General features: G+C 38.9%; 1 protein-coding gene across 4 annotated transcripts in view; it reads left to right on the top strand.

Annotated features, from left to right (window-relative positions):
• Window positions 1–5,957: 5,957 nt before the first annotated feature.
• The window catches only part of mfge8b (milk fat globule EGF and factor V/VIII domain containing b), a 22,612-nt gene continuing 13,847 nt past the window's right edge, over window positions 5,958–14,722 (top strand). For all 4 annotated transcript variants that reach the window (XM_054619991.1, XM_054619990.1, XM_054619989.1 and 1 more), the window contains exon 1: window positions 5,958–6,180. In XM_054619991.1, coding sequence (XP_054475966.1) covers window positions 6,111–6,180 — 70 coding nt within the window. In that variant the 5' untranslated portion in view covers window positions 5,958–6,110. The remainder of the gene's footprint in view (window positions 6,181–14,722) is intronic.

Raw genomic sequence — 14,722 nt, 5'->3', positions numbered from 1 at the left:
CTCCTCCATCAAGTGTTAATCCTAACTCAAGTTTCCAGATGGGAGGCAGAAGTGAAAGAGGACCTGACCTTGTTTCTGTGTGGGAGGCAGAAGTGATCATTCATACACATACCAGATATAGATTTATGAATTATGTGACTAATTTCTCGAGCAGCATTCCCCTTTCGCTAAACCACATTTTCACTAGTTTTTTTTTTTGGAGTGTACAGGATTATGCTGCACTCCACATTGAGGATTAGGATCAAACAGGCTTCTGTCACATTGAGGCTCCATCTAACCTCATCATCAACCTCATCCCTCTGGCTCAGACTTAGTGTGGGTCAGTCATGAGAAGAGGCTTTGTCTAACAGCAGAGGAACATCAGAGGACGCTGCCATTGTGTCGTCTTCTTCCCGTCAACCAGCCCACAGTGCACATGACTCTTCTTATGGTTTCATGACTGTAAAGGATAAAGCAAATTTTCTGCCTGTTGAGTTTCACAGTTTGAGGATTTTGCTGCCACTCTTTTTCTGAGGGGAAGAAAAGGAGACCGAGTGGGGTTTAAATATCTTTGCTGAAGTGTGCTTCAACATGATGGAAGCTTTGGCATTTGTAGGTGATCCTTTAGCTACGGGATGGGAAAACACTCTTATAGCTGCATTTTCTTAGTTACATTACATTACATTACATTACAGTCATTTAGCAGACGCTTTTATCCAAAGCGACTTACAATAAGTGTATTCAACATAGGTATTCAAGAGAACTACTAGTCACCAGAAGTCATAAGTGCATCTCCTTTCTTAAACAAGCATCTAAAAGCATAAACCAGAGCAAAAGTACAGTGTAGAAGCCAATTACTACAAAAACAATAAGTGCAACAAACTAATACGAATACAATAAGTGCAACAAACTAATACGAATGCAATAAGTGCTACGAGGAAGGCTCAGGGTAGTACTTCTTGAAGAGGTGAGTTTTCAGCCTGCGCCGAAAGATGGGCAGCGACTCTGCTGTCCTGACGTCAGTGGGGAGTTCATTCCACCACTGAGGGGCCAGGACAGAAAAAAGCTGTTCCACATCAACTCATGAGGCTGATGGTTGTTCTTACCTGCTGTTTTTATGATGCTCTCAAACTTGAAGTTGGTCATGTTAGATGTCTAAGGGACAGGATGATGATACTGAGATGCTATGAGGTGTATAAATGCATACGTATGGTTTTAATTTGAAATAGACTGCAGAAAGATTAAACGTGAAGGCTTCGCATTGCCCCTCAGGCTATTGTTTGTTTTTCTTTTGTTCTTTTTTAAAAGATTGATTTTATTTGGATAGTAGAAACCTGACAGGAAATGAAATAAGTGAGACAGGGGCCAAATGAATCTGCTTTGGTGACTCGGGCCCCCTGTTGAGAGGGGAAGTCTTGCCCCTTTTGGTTGATCATCATGGGAACTTATTTCTGAAACAAATGTAGTCAATGGCGAGAGACAAATGTGTGTTTTGTACCAGGATGTTCTCATATAAACAAGGGGCTGCTGACATTTATGAGTGAAACGTAGCACGCTACTTAGCAAGCTAACAAGCTAAGGTGACATCCATGTTGGTGGTGTACATCTTTCAAGACAAGCGATGTAATTCACTGATCCGTTTCACACAAAACTAAATGATACTACGACAAACCTCTAAACTGAGACTTTCCTGGCGTGCAGATTTAGCTTTTTATTTTGACAAACATATGTGTAATTCATGGCACAATTCAAACAGGATCAGCAAATTATTTGTCTCTCGCCATCGATTTAGTTTCAGAAAAAGGTCCCATGATGGTCAACCAAAAAGGGGCGAGACTACACCTTTTCCACCATTGTCACCTTTCTTCTGACATAAGGCCCCTTGGGGGACACCTGGAGGGGAAGGGGGCCTTCACTTCTCTATTGCCTTCCCCTCTACAAAATGGGGGCCTCAAGATAAGATCATAATGCAGGTGTCTCTTTAGGGCCCTCATCGTTCAGATCAAATTGTATTTTAGTGTCAAGGTAAGAAAAGATACAACTTTATTTATCTTAAATTCTTGTGGCAGAAATTACAGCAACATAACCCTGCTTTCCCTTGTTGTTAATCCAGTCTGATTTGCTGACAACAGCATTTTTTACATCATTCAAATAAGTATAAACGTGCTCCAAAGAGACTTGCGAGTTCTTAATTATTTAAGAATTGTATTAAACTTCAATAAAGGGAATTACTTCATTTCAACAAGCTCTCAATTACCAAATAACCTTCCGCAGTTACATTCGGAGGGCATTTAAAAGGACAGAAGGAAGAACCCACGTTTTCCAGATCGGCCAAAAAGAGATATATGCACTTTCACTTCTTTTACAGGTCTATGGTTCCTCATCTCATCCCGTAAAAGTTAAGGTCATGGAGTCCATCAGTATGTTCACCCTCTGTTTGACCTCATCAAACTAATGAGTGGAAACATAAGAGGAGCTTGGTATCGCTCCATATAGCTTGAGAAAGCTTTGATGTGATAAAAGGTGATCTGGTGGAAGGATTTTTCTTTTTCCTTTAGGTCCTGCATGTAAGAAGATCTATATGTTTCACACTACGTATAGTTTAAAGACTGAACCATCGTTTTCTAACTGCATTTGATCCAAACGTGCAGGAGAACAGAGAGACAAACTGAGCATGCAGATGTGATGAGAGCACACCATCAAAGCACAGCAGCCTTTCTGCTCTAGCCGCCAAGCGTGAGACCATTTTAAGCTGCATTTATGATGTGTTACTAGGCTACAGAAGGGTGTTTTTTTCACACCGCCAATCAAAGGAGAGTTCATCTGAGAATACTGTTGCTGTTATGTAAAATGTGCCACATTTTAAACCAAGGAAAAAGAAATGTAAAGATAAGAGGCAGAAAGACACTTCCACAAATATTAATTAAACAGGTGTAATATCCTCTAAAGTTGACAGTAACGTGACACTTTTATCTCTTTTACTTTAGAAGGTATGATTTAAATTTTGTTTTATGTTTATTATTATTATTATCTGCCCAAGATCTGTTTTGGTACATTTTGTAAATAGAAAATTTTTTTTAATGAAATTGTAAGTAAAGAGGTAAAGATAAAACACCAATTTATATTTTACATTTTGTACTACTTAGTCATTTGCAAGTGCCTTCATCATTTCAAGTGCTTATTGTAAACATAAATGTTATTCCCCTATTGAGAGGTGAAGTCCCGCCCCTTTTGGTCGACCTTTATGGGACCTTATTTCTGAGACAAATGTAGTCAACGGCGAGACTACATTTTAAATCCCATTATATTTAGTCTGCTTTTGTCTCCTAGGTTTGGAGCAGGATGAAGAACCCACAACTAAACCATATTCATGCCTGTAAGAAGAATGAGGACAAAGACTGAAAGGGTCTGACCCTCTTGGACGTCCCTCTTAAGCTCACACCCATTAAGAAGAAATGTTTCGCCTCACGCCCACTCCCTCCGAGAGCACAAACATCATCTCTGACACACTGCTGGATCTCGGCTCCAGAAACGCCCACGGATGAACCTTTTTTTTTGGCTTCACACACTAAAAAACACTGGCCTTAATCTGCATTTCAGAGGAGGATTTCATGCATGGCTCCATCATGGGAATTTTCCCAGAACTATTTAAGAAGAGGCAAACAACACAGGAACACATTATGGATTACAGATGCACTGATCTAACTTGCCTTCTTGATTAAATTAATATTGATTAAACATGTGCAAAGTCAGTCTTAATAACCTGCTTAACAGAAAGTAAACAAACATTGGGTAGACATTTTCTATTTGATAATAATAACTCAATTTGTGTTACCATGACATATAGTCCCAGGACAGCTGCCTGATGGTCCTAGTATGTGTATTACATACGTCACATACATCAAAAAAAGGGTTTTAAGAATAGAAAATATGCAAAATATGCATTCACTCTTTATAAGGGACGCTACATTTTAGTTGAATGCATCATATCTGAAACACCACTTTACATAAACATGAAAACTTAGTGGTGGAGAGTGTAATCGCATTTATACCACAATACCACACTGAAATACCCCATTACAAGTAAAAGCCCTGCATTGTAGATGTAAAACCATAAATATTTCACGAGCTAATCATATGTTTTGTATGTAAAATCTCACTTACTACAGCTATAAAATAGATGTCTGTATTAATGATGTACTATGTCCTTTTACAGTTCACATATATCTAACCCACCTAGACTGTTCACTGCCATTATCCAAATGATTGGCATTGTATATTGTATATATTTTGGATTTGCACCTTATTATATTGTTATCTTGTACTTTTATATTAACACTCTTTATATTGCAGTTCTCCCACTTTTTATTATAACTTGGAACAATTTTATCTTATCTTATCTAGAGTAAAAGGTACAATAAATATTTATCTCTACACAGTAGTGAAGTAGGCTGCCTAGTTTTCAGTGCCAAGAAAGTATCATATACATTAGATGATCTGACATAATTACTAGGTAAACTGAGTAATACACTTCAGCACTGATTTATTGTAGGCTATTCAGAGAAAATTGGGCCAATGTCCAAAGCTACCCCATGAAAACACCAAATTAAGTCACAGATTAAATGTGACTAATTGCCAAAAAGGGGGGAACAATTATTTTCTTCCTCGTGGTTTCATATTAAAGATCTTAATCAAGTCACTTAATCAAATGCAGCACATTAACTATAAAACGTTTTCTTTGTTTCCAGGGTGATTTACTGCCCTTTTGTATTTCTGTCTGTAAATATTATATTTCAGTTATTGTTGTTTTTCTACTGTTTTTATTGCTTATTTATGTGTATTTATTGTCTGTGTCTGTGTAGTTGTATAGTATGTGTATTTATTGTCTGTGTATTGTCTGTGTAGTTGTATAGTATGTGTATTTATTGTCTGTGTAGTTGTATAGTATGTGTATTTATTGTCTGTGTAGTTGTATAGTATGTGTATTTATTGTCTGTGTAGTTGTATAGTATGTGTATTTATTGTCTGTGTAGTTGTATAGTATGTGTATTTATTGTCTGTGTAGTTGTATAGTATGTGTATTTATTGTCTGTGTAGTTGTATAGTATGTGTATTTATTGTCTGTGTAGTTGTATAGTATGTGTATTTATTGTCTGTGTAGTTGTATATATGTGTATTTATAGTTGTATAGTATGTGTATTTATTGTCTGTGTAGTTGTATAGTATGTGTATTTATTGTCTGTGTAGTTGTATAGTATGTGTATTTATTGTCTGTGTAGTTGTATAGTATGTGTATTTATTGTCTGTGTCTGTGTAGTTGTATAGTATGTGTATTTATTGTCTGTGTAGTTGTATAGTATGTTGTCTGTGTAGTGTATAGTATGTGTATTTATTGTCTGTGTAGTTGTATAGTATGTGTATTTATTGTCTGTGTAGTTGTATAGTATGTGTATTTATTGTCTGTGTAGTTGTATAGTATGTGTATTGTCTGTGTAGTTGTATAGTATGTGTATTTATTGTCTGTGTAGTTGTATAGTATGTGTATTTATTGTCTGTGTAGTTGTATAGTATGTGTATTTATTGTCTGTGTCTAGTGTATAGTATGTGTATTTATTGTCTGTGTAGTTGTATAGTATGTGTATTTATTGTCTGTGTATTGTCTGTGTATAGTAGTATTTATTGTCTGTGTCTGTGTAGTTGAGCTTTTGAATTTATGGGGATCAATAAAGGAATATAGTACTTTTTTATTTTTCATTTTTCATTTTTTATTTTTATCTTTCTTTACTATGTCTCTTGTGTGCACTTTACCCTATGCTGCTGTAAGCCTGCAAATAAAGGATTATCTTATCTTATCTTATCTTATCTTATCTTATCTTATCTTATCTTATCTTTGGTCATCAGCTGTGGTGAACGGCAGGGGGCGGAGCTACAATGATAAAAACAGGCTGTGGTTGGCTGAGAGCTGAGGCGCACATGCTCCTGCTGCCTTGAGTTATTTTAGAGCCGCACAACGCGCTCAGGAGCCACAGACGCGTTAAAGTCCGGAGCACCGCCGTCCTCCTCTCCTCCTCCTCCTCCTCTTCCTCCTCTCGTCCCTTTAACGAGCAACTACTGACAAAGACCCAGCAGCCATGAGGGAGCAGACACGCTTTGTGCTTTGGCTGCAACTTTTCACAGCTTGCATGGTGTTTGGGGTGAAAGGTAAGTTGTCTCTTTGGTGTTTTTGTTGTTGTTGACATGTGTTTGTTTGTGTACTCTGTGCGTGTTTTTGCAGGCTGAGTAATGAAGTGGCATCCTGCAGATCGACAGCAGAGTGAGGGAATGCTTTGGCTTTGTAGCAGGCTGTTTATAGGGGGCACAAGTTCAGGAGATCCTTCATTTGAATGGGTGGACTCAGGACAAAACAATGAGACTTTGTTTGGCTCTGAAACTGCAACATTTAGATATGCCACAATGTAAACTCGATAATATATATATATTTTTTAACATTATGGCCAGACACTTTTGTTGTGTCTGAATATATGGTTGCAGAAATAAAACCTCAGGGCATTTTTTTTTTTACCCCTGTTTTTTAAAGTGCACGACACACATACAGGCTTTTATACTTGTCCAGTGTTAACCTCATGCCCTCGGCTGTTGTCTTTGTTTGCATTTCCATGCATCACACACATTTAGGGCAATGTACAAAGGGTAAAAAAAGAAAAAGAAACTGCCTCCATTTCTGCTCACAGACCAGGGATTAGGCATCACATGTCACATGAGTGTTTTTCTTGCTGTGATGATGATGATGATGATGTATTTTCCAAATGTAAAAAGTATTCCTCATGTTACATTTAGAGCTTTTTTTTTTTTTTTTTTGCACATTGACAAAAAGTTGAATTCCTGGATTGGATTGGTGCTGTGGGAATAGATGTGTTTATCTAATGGACTTTGGACTTTTTTGAGTGGAGAAGCCATCATTAAATGACTCATGGGTCAATGCTCCCAATGAGAGGTCAGGGATCTTTTCATTCTTTTAGATATTTATTGGAAAATGTCCAGGAAAGTGTATGAAATGGTTACATAAAGCAAAGGATATGAGATCTGACGAGACAAGTTTGCTTCTGACTTTGGTTTGAAATCATTGCACTGAATCCGTATGGATTAATCCTGTTTATGAAACCTCTGTACGTAATGTTTTTTATTCTTAATTTGGATCCCTGTTAGCAACAAGAAGTGGTGACCAGTCTTCCTGGATCAATAAATCAAGAAACAGCAAATACAAACAGTGAATTGACTCCAGATATAAAGAGACCGACAATACAAACCGTAAAACAAAACACAGTTGACCCAAATAAATAGAAAATATACCAAACAAATATATGTTTAAAGTTACATTGTTTTAAGAAACAAAGCCATTGCTTAAACCCTATAGTTGACAGGACATTTCATAGTGGTGTAAACAAGTTTTCCAATGCTTGTGGTAATCCATTATGATGACAAACGCTTCAGACTGCAGGTGCAGGCATGTGACCTCATTAGGGGAAGACAGGAGATTGTTGCAGGTACTTAACTAGGAACCAAGTTACAAAATCAAATGTATTTATTTTACAGAAACTCAAAAAACTGTTCTGCTTAACTTTTGATTTAGACTGTATTTGCATTCCTTTTCCTGTACAGTCTTTATATAGATGTGCGTGACAGAACGGCTGCTACACACCCTACCGACATAAATGTTTAATCCACATTCTTTTTTTCTCTACCTTTTTGTTTGAATTGAAAGTGAAACCGTATGAGGATAACTGTACACATCCCAACATGTTTGTTCCTGAAAGCTCAGGGACGGGACGGGACAGTTGTGGAGAAAAAGGTGTGGTTGCACTGAAATGAACGTTGAGTCACTTTTCCGGATGCAGTTGCCAGCACTGGCATGCCAGTGAACTTCCACCCACAACAGCACTCACCAAGACCTTTCCACTCTGTCAGGGAGTTTGGAGGGAGGGAGGGAGGGAGGGAGGGAGGGGGAGACTTGTTGCTGCTGTGTCATGCAAACTGTTTACAGGGCAGTATAAGAGCTGAGGGAAGGTCCCCCCCCCCCCCCCCTGTGTTTTACCTGATTAGGCTCAATTCAGCAGGTTGTAGCTCATCTGTTTGCTGCTGAGGGGAGAGAAGTGGAAAATGGTGTTCTGTGTCGGGGCTGAGGCAGTCGTTTCTCACAACAAGAACACTTCGGGCAACTGAGTGAACCGGGGCTAAATATAGCCAGACGCTGGGCCAATGGCGTGCCATGAATGTGTGTATGTGTATATTTTTTTTATGTAGGCAGGTTTTCAGTTTACATTAGTGCACATTTACTTGTTGAAAAAAGTATCTGTCACAAAAATTGTGACAGATGACCACCGCTCTACAGCTGCACTGTAATAGTCAAATCTTACAGGGACTTTTATTCAGGGCTTATTTAGGGGCATGTGATGGAGGAATTACATTTTTTGTAAACTCCTCTTGCCCTTTCCTTCTGCCTACTTTTTCTGACTAATAAGGTTTCCCCAATTTTTGAACAGGTGCTGTGCTCTGCCTTACGAAATGCATTATTCTGGGGTAAAATACAAATCCTGAAAAAGCAAGATTCTGGAAACACTACATACAACATTCCTCGGAGGGGTCCAGAATGCTACATTTGAGGATAAGATTAAATTAGATACTGAATATTGGCTAAATGTAATCTGTTATTGGATACTTGTAAAGTATACATCAGTCAGATGTCAAAAGCAGATATCGTTTCAGGCATTTCTAAAGCAAAAATGACATGTTTATCTATATTCGGTTCTTAAATGTGAGGATTTGATGTTGTTCTTTGTCATGTATGACAATAAATGGAATATCTTTGAGTTTGGGCTGTTGCTTGGACACAGCAAAACATTTGGATAAGTCACGCTGGGCTCTGGAAAATGATGAAGTTAATTATTTCTTTTTACAGATTTCTGTCATTTAATTGAGGAAGAAAATATTGATTACTGATTAACTGATAATGCTAGAGGCAGCGCCAGCCCTGTGTTCTTATGTCAGTCATTTTGTTAGAGAAATCTTAGTTTTTGTGTACCATCTGCTTTTATTGAGTCTTCCCTTCAGGCTGCTGTCTTCTTCAGCATTGATGACTTTATCGTTTCTTTTCCCCTAGGACATGACAGGCTCTTTTTCCTCCATTTGAATTTTGAATAGCTTCCTTAATCAATGTTTCATTGCAATATGGAGTGTCTTCTAATTTGGGCCACTTTATTAGTGTCCGTCACCCCACTTTCCAATCTGCCATGTTGAATATTTTACACCCCATCACTTGAGCTTTAATATTCAGCACGGACAAATCGGACCTCTATCCAACGGCAAGAAATGTTTATTCACTATCTTTTGGCTTCTATTGTAAGTCTTTATATATATATATATATGTACAACTCAGACAGTGGTTGTAACACTACTCCAGGCTCTATTTCAGTTACAGTACCAAACAGAAAGGCTTGTTGTTTGGTTGATGGTGTGTGACGTATGTGAGTATTTATAGTGACTGGCCATTGTTTTTTATTTTTTGTGTTTTTTTTGGAGCAGCAGCAGATGGCTGTGTGGCTCTGGAGTAGCCGTTGCAGATTACATTAAGCTCACCTGCAGCTGGAGTTCTGTTGATCTTGATATTGAAAAGACTCGGGTTATTCAGGGACTCGGGTAGGCCTGGTCTTGAATCCCCTTCCTGTTTTTCATGTCAGGGTTCCCCTCTCAATGTCTGTAGCGCTCAGTAGTGGCAGGTCTTCAGACTAAATGAGCCCTCTACAGGTCTTGAGCCTTCTTATTATGCTCCAGCACATCCTTAACAGTGTTAACAAGGGCTGGATGTGTGTGTGAGTTGCAGGCTTTATCCCTTTCTTTCTGGAACACAGAGTTCCCACACTTGCCTACCAGACTATACACTGCAGCATGCCAGTGTGTGCGTGACAGAGCAGAGGGCAGAGTACTTACTGTTTTCAGGCCTCAGGACACACGAGATATGAGCTGTGACATAACTGCACACACATGTTCATGCACATGTGTGTGCAGTTATCAGCCGTGTTGTGCATGACCACCAGGTACGGAGCAGAAATCATTTAAAGCCCTTTTTTAAACTGTGTGTGTGTGTGTGTTTGTGTGTGTGTGATGTGTGTGTGTGTGTCTTTTTGTAAACCGTCTTTGCGTATTATTTTTCGTGCACTGTGTGTGTTTTTTGCCACGTCATGTCTGATAACTCTGTGTGTGTGTGTGTGTGTGTGTGTGTGTGTGTGTGTGTGTGTGTGTGTGTGTGTGTGTGTGTGTGTGTGTGTGTGTGTGTGTGTGTGTGTGTGTGTGTGTGTGTGTGTGTGTGTGTGTGTGTGTGTGTGTGTGTGTGTGTGTGTGTGTGTGTGTGTGTGTGTGTGTGTGTGTGTGTGTGTGTGTCTTCTAAAACACTGCAGCCCCCAGAAGTGTTTTTGTCTCACATCAAACTGATTAAGACTCGTCTGCTCTCTGATGTCAAAGCGATTTTTACTCAAACTTATATTTTATGTCCTAAAACCAGTGCTGTTTCTCTAATAAAGGCTGCAGTAACTGTCCTCAAAGAGTCCATCCCCTCCCTAATGTCCTGAAGTGACTTCCTTGTCTTCATCCTCATTCGTCACGGCACAGAGCCCTTATGTGACTTCCTGGAGACGGTTTTACCACACGGTCCTGAGGTGTTTTACTCTCTTGTTGTGACGTCTGCTTAGCCGTGTAAAAGGGTCTACTCACCTGGGCTCTTAATATGGTCAGAGTGCTGATGCTCATATGTTTCCAAGAAGTAAACACAAGTTATGGTCACTTAAGCCAGCCAATGGACCCCTAAAGCAAAATGGCATGCGCTGTAATCATTTAAGATATGATGCTGGTTTTCTGAGATTTTCTTTTTTTTAAGCATGTTCCAAGTGTTAAAATCTATGTTCAGAGGGGAAAATAGTTAAATAATTAGGTTACTACAAGCCTGCTTTATTGGCTGTATGCACATCAAGTAGTTGCTGTCATGAAACCATAATAACAGAAACTAACAAGATAGATAAAATACCTAAATACTTTAATTTTTTTATATTTGGTATCTGTTGACATGTTTGCATGTAACAAAATATTGATACTTGCACTGCCATGATGTCCAGCCCCAGTTGTGTCCTTATGTCTGAGGCTCAAGCTTTTGCAGGAGTCACATCCACCTTGTTTTTGTCGTGTTTCTTTTTTTTTTTTTTTTTTTGCCTCGCATTTGAATCTCCTTCTTTGGCTGAGTCCTCATGGAAAAGGCACAGACCATGACTCATAAGGAGTGAGAAATGCACAATGCCCTGTGGAAATGGCTTGTACTGCCAAACATAACTCCACATACTTTTCTAATCTGTCACTGTGGTGAGGACAAAGTGGGGCACCATGTTGGGTACTTTTTTAGAGCTGCTGTAATTTTGACAAATGAATACAATGTTTTTACTGCATTATTTAATGCTGCTAAATAGATGTGTTACTCTAGTGGTTACATCCCTTCATATATCGGTGTGTTGAAAACAACAGATAGTGTTTTTGGAATTCAGCCTAAGTTTACGGATCCACACCCTCCTTTAAAAATTATAAATAAAGATATCATTAACATGCTGAGGCATGTTTCCATTGTAGTTCTTGTAATGAGGAGTTCAGCAACAACCTCCACCCGGTCACAGCTTTTTTCTGTCCTGGCCCCACAGTGGTGGAATGAACTCCCCACTGACGTCAGGACAGCAGAGTCGCTGCCCATCTTTAGGCGCAGGCTGAAAACTCACCTCTTCAAGAAGTACTACCCTGAGCCTTCCTCGTAGCACTTATTGTATTCGTATTAGTTTATTGCTCTTATCCTATTCGTATTCGTTTACTGCACTTATCCTATTCGTAGTAGTTTGTAGCACTTATTGTATTCGTATTAGTCTGTTGCAATTATTGTTTTCGTAGTAATTGGCTTCTGCACTATACTTTTGCTCTGGTTTATGCTTTTAGATGCTTGTTTAAGAAAGGAGATGCACTTATGACTTCTGGTGACTAGTAGTTCTCTTGAATACCTATGTTGAATACACTTATTGTAAGTCGCTTTGGATAAAAGCGTCTGCTAAATGACTGTAATGTAATGTAACCTTCTTCAGCCAAACGGTTTTCTGTCCAAACATGATGTTTTGTAACTGATACGTTTTGGGTACTTTTCCTTATATAGGCAGCTGCAGCAGCTTAAAGTGTGGATTAGCCCAAAACAAACCAAAAGCATTTCTCACTTATCTAGTGTTGTCTATGCAGATTTGTCAAGGTTTTAAGATGTACATCCCTGAGATCTCTGTTGCCTCCAAAACACCATGTAGGTGTGATCACAGCATTTAAATCTCAACAGCAACATTTCTGTTTCTGTCCACAGTTTTCATGGGGACAATATCTTGAGCGGAAAGTCGTTCCAATATAAACTGAGTATCACTGAGCTACTTGTTCTCGAGATACTGTTGAATTTTGAGAATGGCATTTTTCTTAACACAATGAGCACCACAAACGGAATTGAGTAGTTAATGATAGTTTTTCTGGAGTGATTTCTCGACAAACAAAACCGAAACTACAGCTGCAGATTTCTCTTGTAATATAAACAGGAGCTTATCTCATAACTGTATTCCTTTTGTCAGCTGTTAGATAATGGGGAAGACAAAACATCTGGTTTCCTCTGAAACAGCAGTGGAGTTTACAGTTGATGTGGGGTGGAAACCACATAACACACAACTGCAAAAACATTTTTTATTTGGTTTAAAGTTGTTTACTTTAGTTTTCATTGTGTCTTATTAACTTAACGGTTGAAATCTCATCGTATTTGAAATGTATTATGAATAGGAGAAAGAAATAAACCCCCTTTTTTTCCGTTCACATGTAATTTTATGCACGTGGTTTACACAGTGCACGTTTTTATACAGTGGGGGACTTTCAAGGAGACTCTGGTGGTTTGACCACTGTCTCTCGGCTGAGCACCTTGACGAATACATCACTAATTTCATTTCCTTAATAAAAAAACCCCGGCTAAATTACCCTTCAGACCACAAGCAACGATCACAGAGACAGCTAAATGAAGTAAGGCATTTCCCTTATTTCCTTCTCTCCATTTTTATTAAGTTCATCAGACAGACTGTTCCACAATAAAAATCTTGGAAGGTCATTTATTCAACATTGTTATTTCCAAGCAGTAGGGGGGTTTCCTGAAGGGAGCTGTCTGCCAGTATAGGAAGGGAGGCTGTGTTTCATCCCAAAGATAAACAGACAGCAACTTTTGGATAAGGATTTGTTGTCGGTGCCAGCTAAGCCCGTTGCCTGAGAGTCCCATGAGATGTGAAAGCACTTGAAGGCCGTGACACTGGATACAGCACTGATAACACTGGACATCCATGGGAAGTACATCTCAGTGCATCAATGGCCAAACAGGATGTTGGAAAAGTGGATCTCATTAATTTCACTTTCTCCCTTCTCTCTCAGTGAAAGTGACCCAAATATACCCGACAACTCCTCCATTGCTAATGGATAATAAATCCAGATCCAGATTTAGTCCAGAGATTAAAATAGAACTGCCAAATGCAATCTACAGAGACTACAGTTTGTCCGTGTAATTTATTTTTCAATGAAGACCAGCTAGTTATTCTTCCCACAATGCTTCACTGTTGGCCAGAGTTCCTACTGAATAGACTTCCATGAGTGCTCTCATCCTGTTTTGTGAGTGTTTTGAAGAGCGTGCGTGTGTGCGTGTGCGTGTGTGTGATGGAGAGGACACAACGACTCACAGGAAGTCTCTTCAAAATGCCATTTTCAGCCGTGGCCTCGTGAATTTATACCCTCGGTGGGACTAAAACGCCACTTTTCTTTCCCGTAGAAGTCTAAAAAAATATTTATCTACTCCCACGATTCTATTTAGTTTGAGGTGGAAAAGGGAACCCTGCTGAAACACACAAAAAAAACCAGGGTCAGAGCTCCTTTTTTCGTCTCTGGCAGACACTGTGGTGCTTAAACCACCAATTTCACCCTTGGGGTCCAACCTCAATATCCTTAACAATTATCCAAATGACAAGTGTTAACTTTGAAAAGCCTTCTCTGTCTTCACGGGTGTTAAGAGGCTCCCAATTATTCACTTCCGCCATATTCTAAGTGTCAAAATAGTATATAATTGAAACTTTCTAATCCAAAGTGCCATGTTCTTTTATCTATATTGAGATAAACGGGTCGGTTGGTGGCTTTAGTGGTTAGAGGCTTGAGGTTCGATCCCTGTCTCGTACTGGCAACATGTCAACAAGTGTCCTTGAGCGAGACACTGAACCCCACGTTGCTCTCTGAGCGCTTTACAGCAGCCCACTGCTCCTAAATAATGATGGGTGAAAGTCAGAGATTTACTTGAAGATGGTAATTTTGATGGTAAATTGTAAGTATTTATGTAATTACTGGTTCATTTTTCACAATGTAGATGGTAAAATATATTTTCAAAGTCGTTTAATCAAGAACTAGGCCACCTCACTGTCAGGTATTATACTTAACTTCTACTTTTGGCAGTTCATTATCATTAATTATCATTCATTATCAAGCAATGTGTGCATACTTTTCAAACGGCAGAAATCTCCTTTTTGGAATAAAACAATTTGACTTTAAATCGTAGCTCATTTGGTCTCCTTCTCTTGATTCCTTTTTCTCTCCCGCCCACTACGAGCTGACACGATTT

This window comes from Anoplopoma fimbria, chromosome 19 (genome assembly GCF_027596085.1).
Source record: "Anoplopoma fimbria isolate UVic2021 breed Golden Eagle Sablefish chromosome 19, Afim_UVic_2022, whole genome shotgun sequence".
Lineage (NCBI taxonomy): Eukaryota > Metazoa > Chordata > Actinopteri > Perciformes > Anoplopomatidae > Anoplopoma > Anoplopoma fimbria.
Note: the sequence above shows the minus strand (reverse complement) of the source record. Positions and strands in the feature narration are given on the sequence as shown.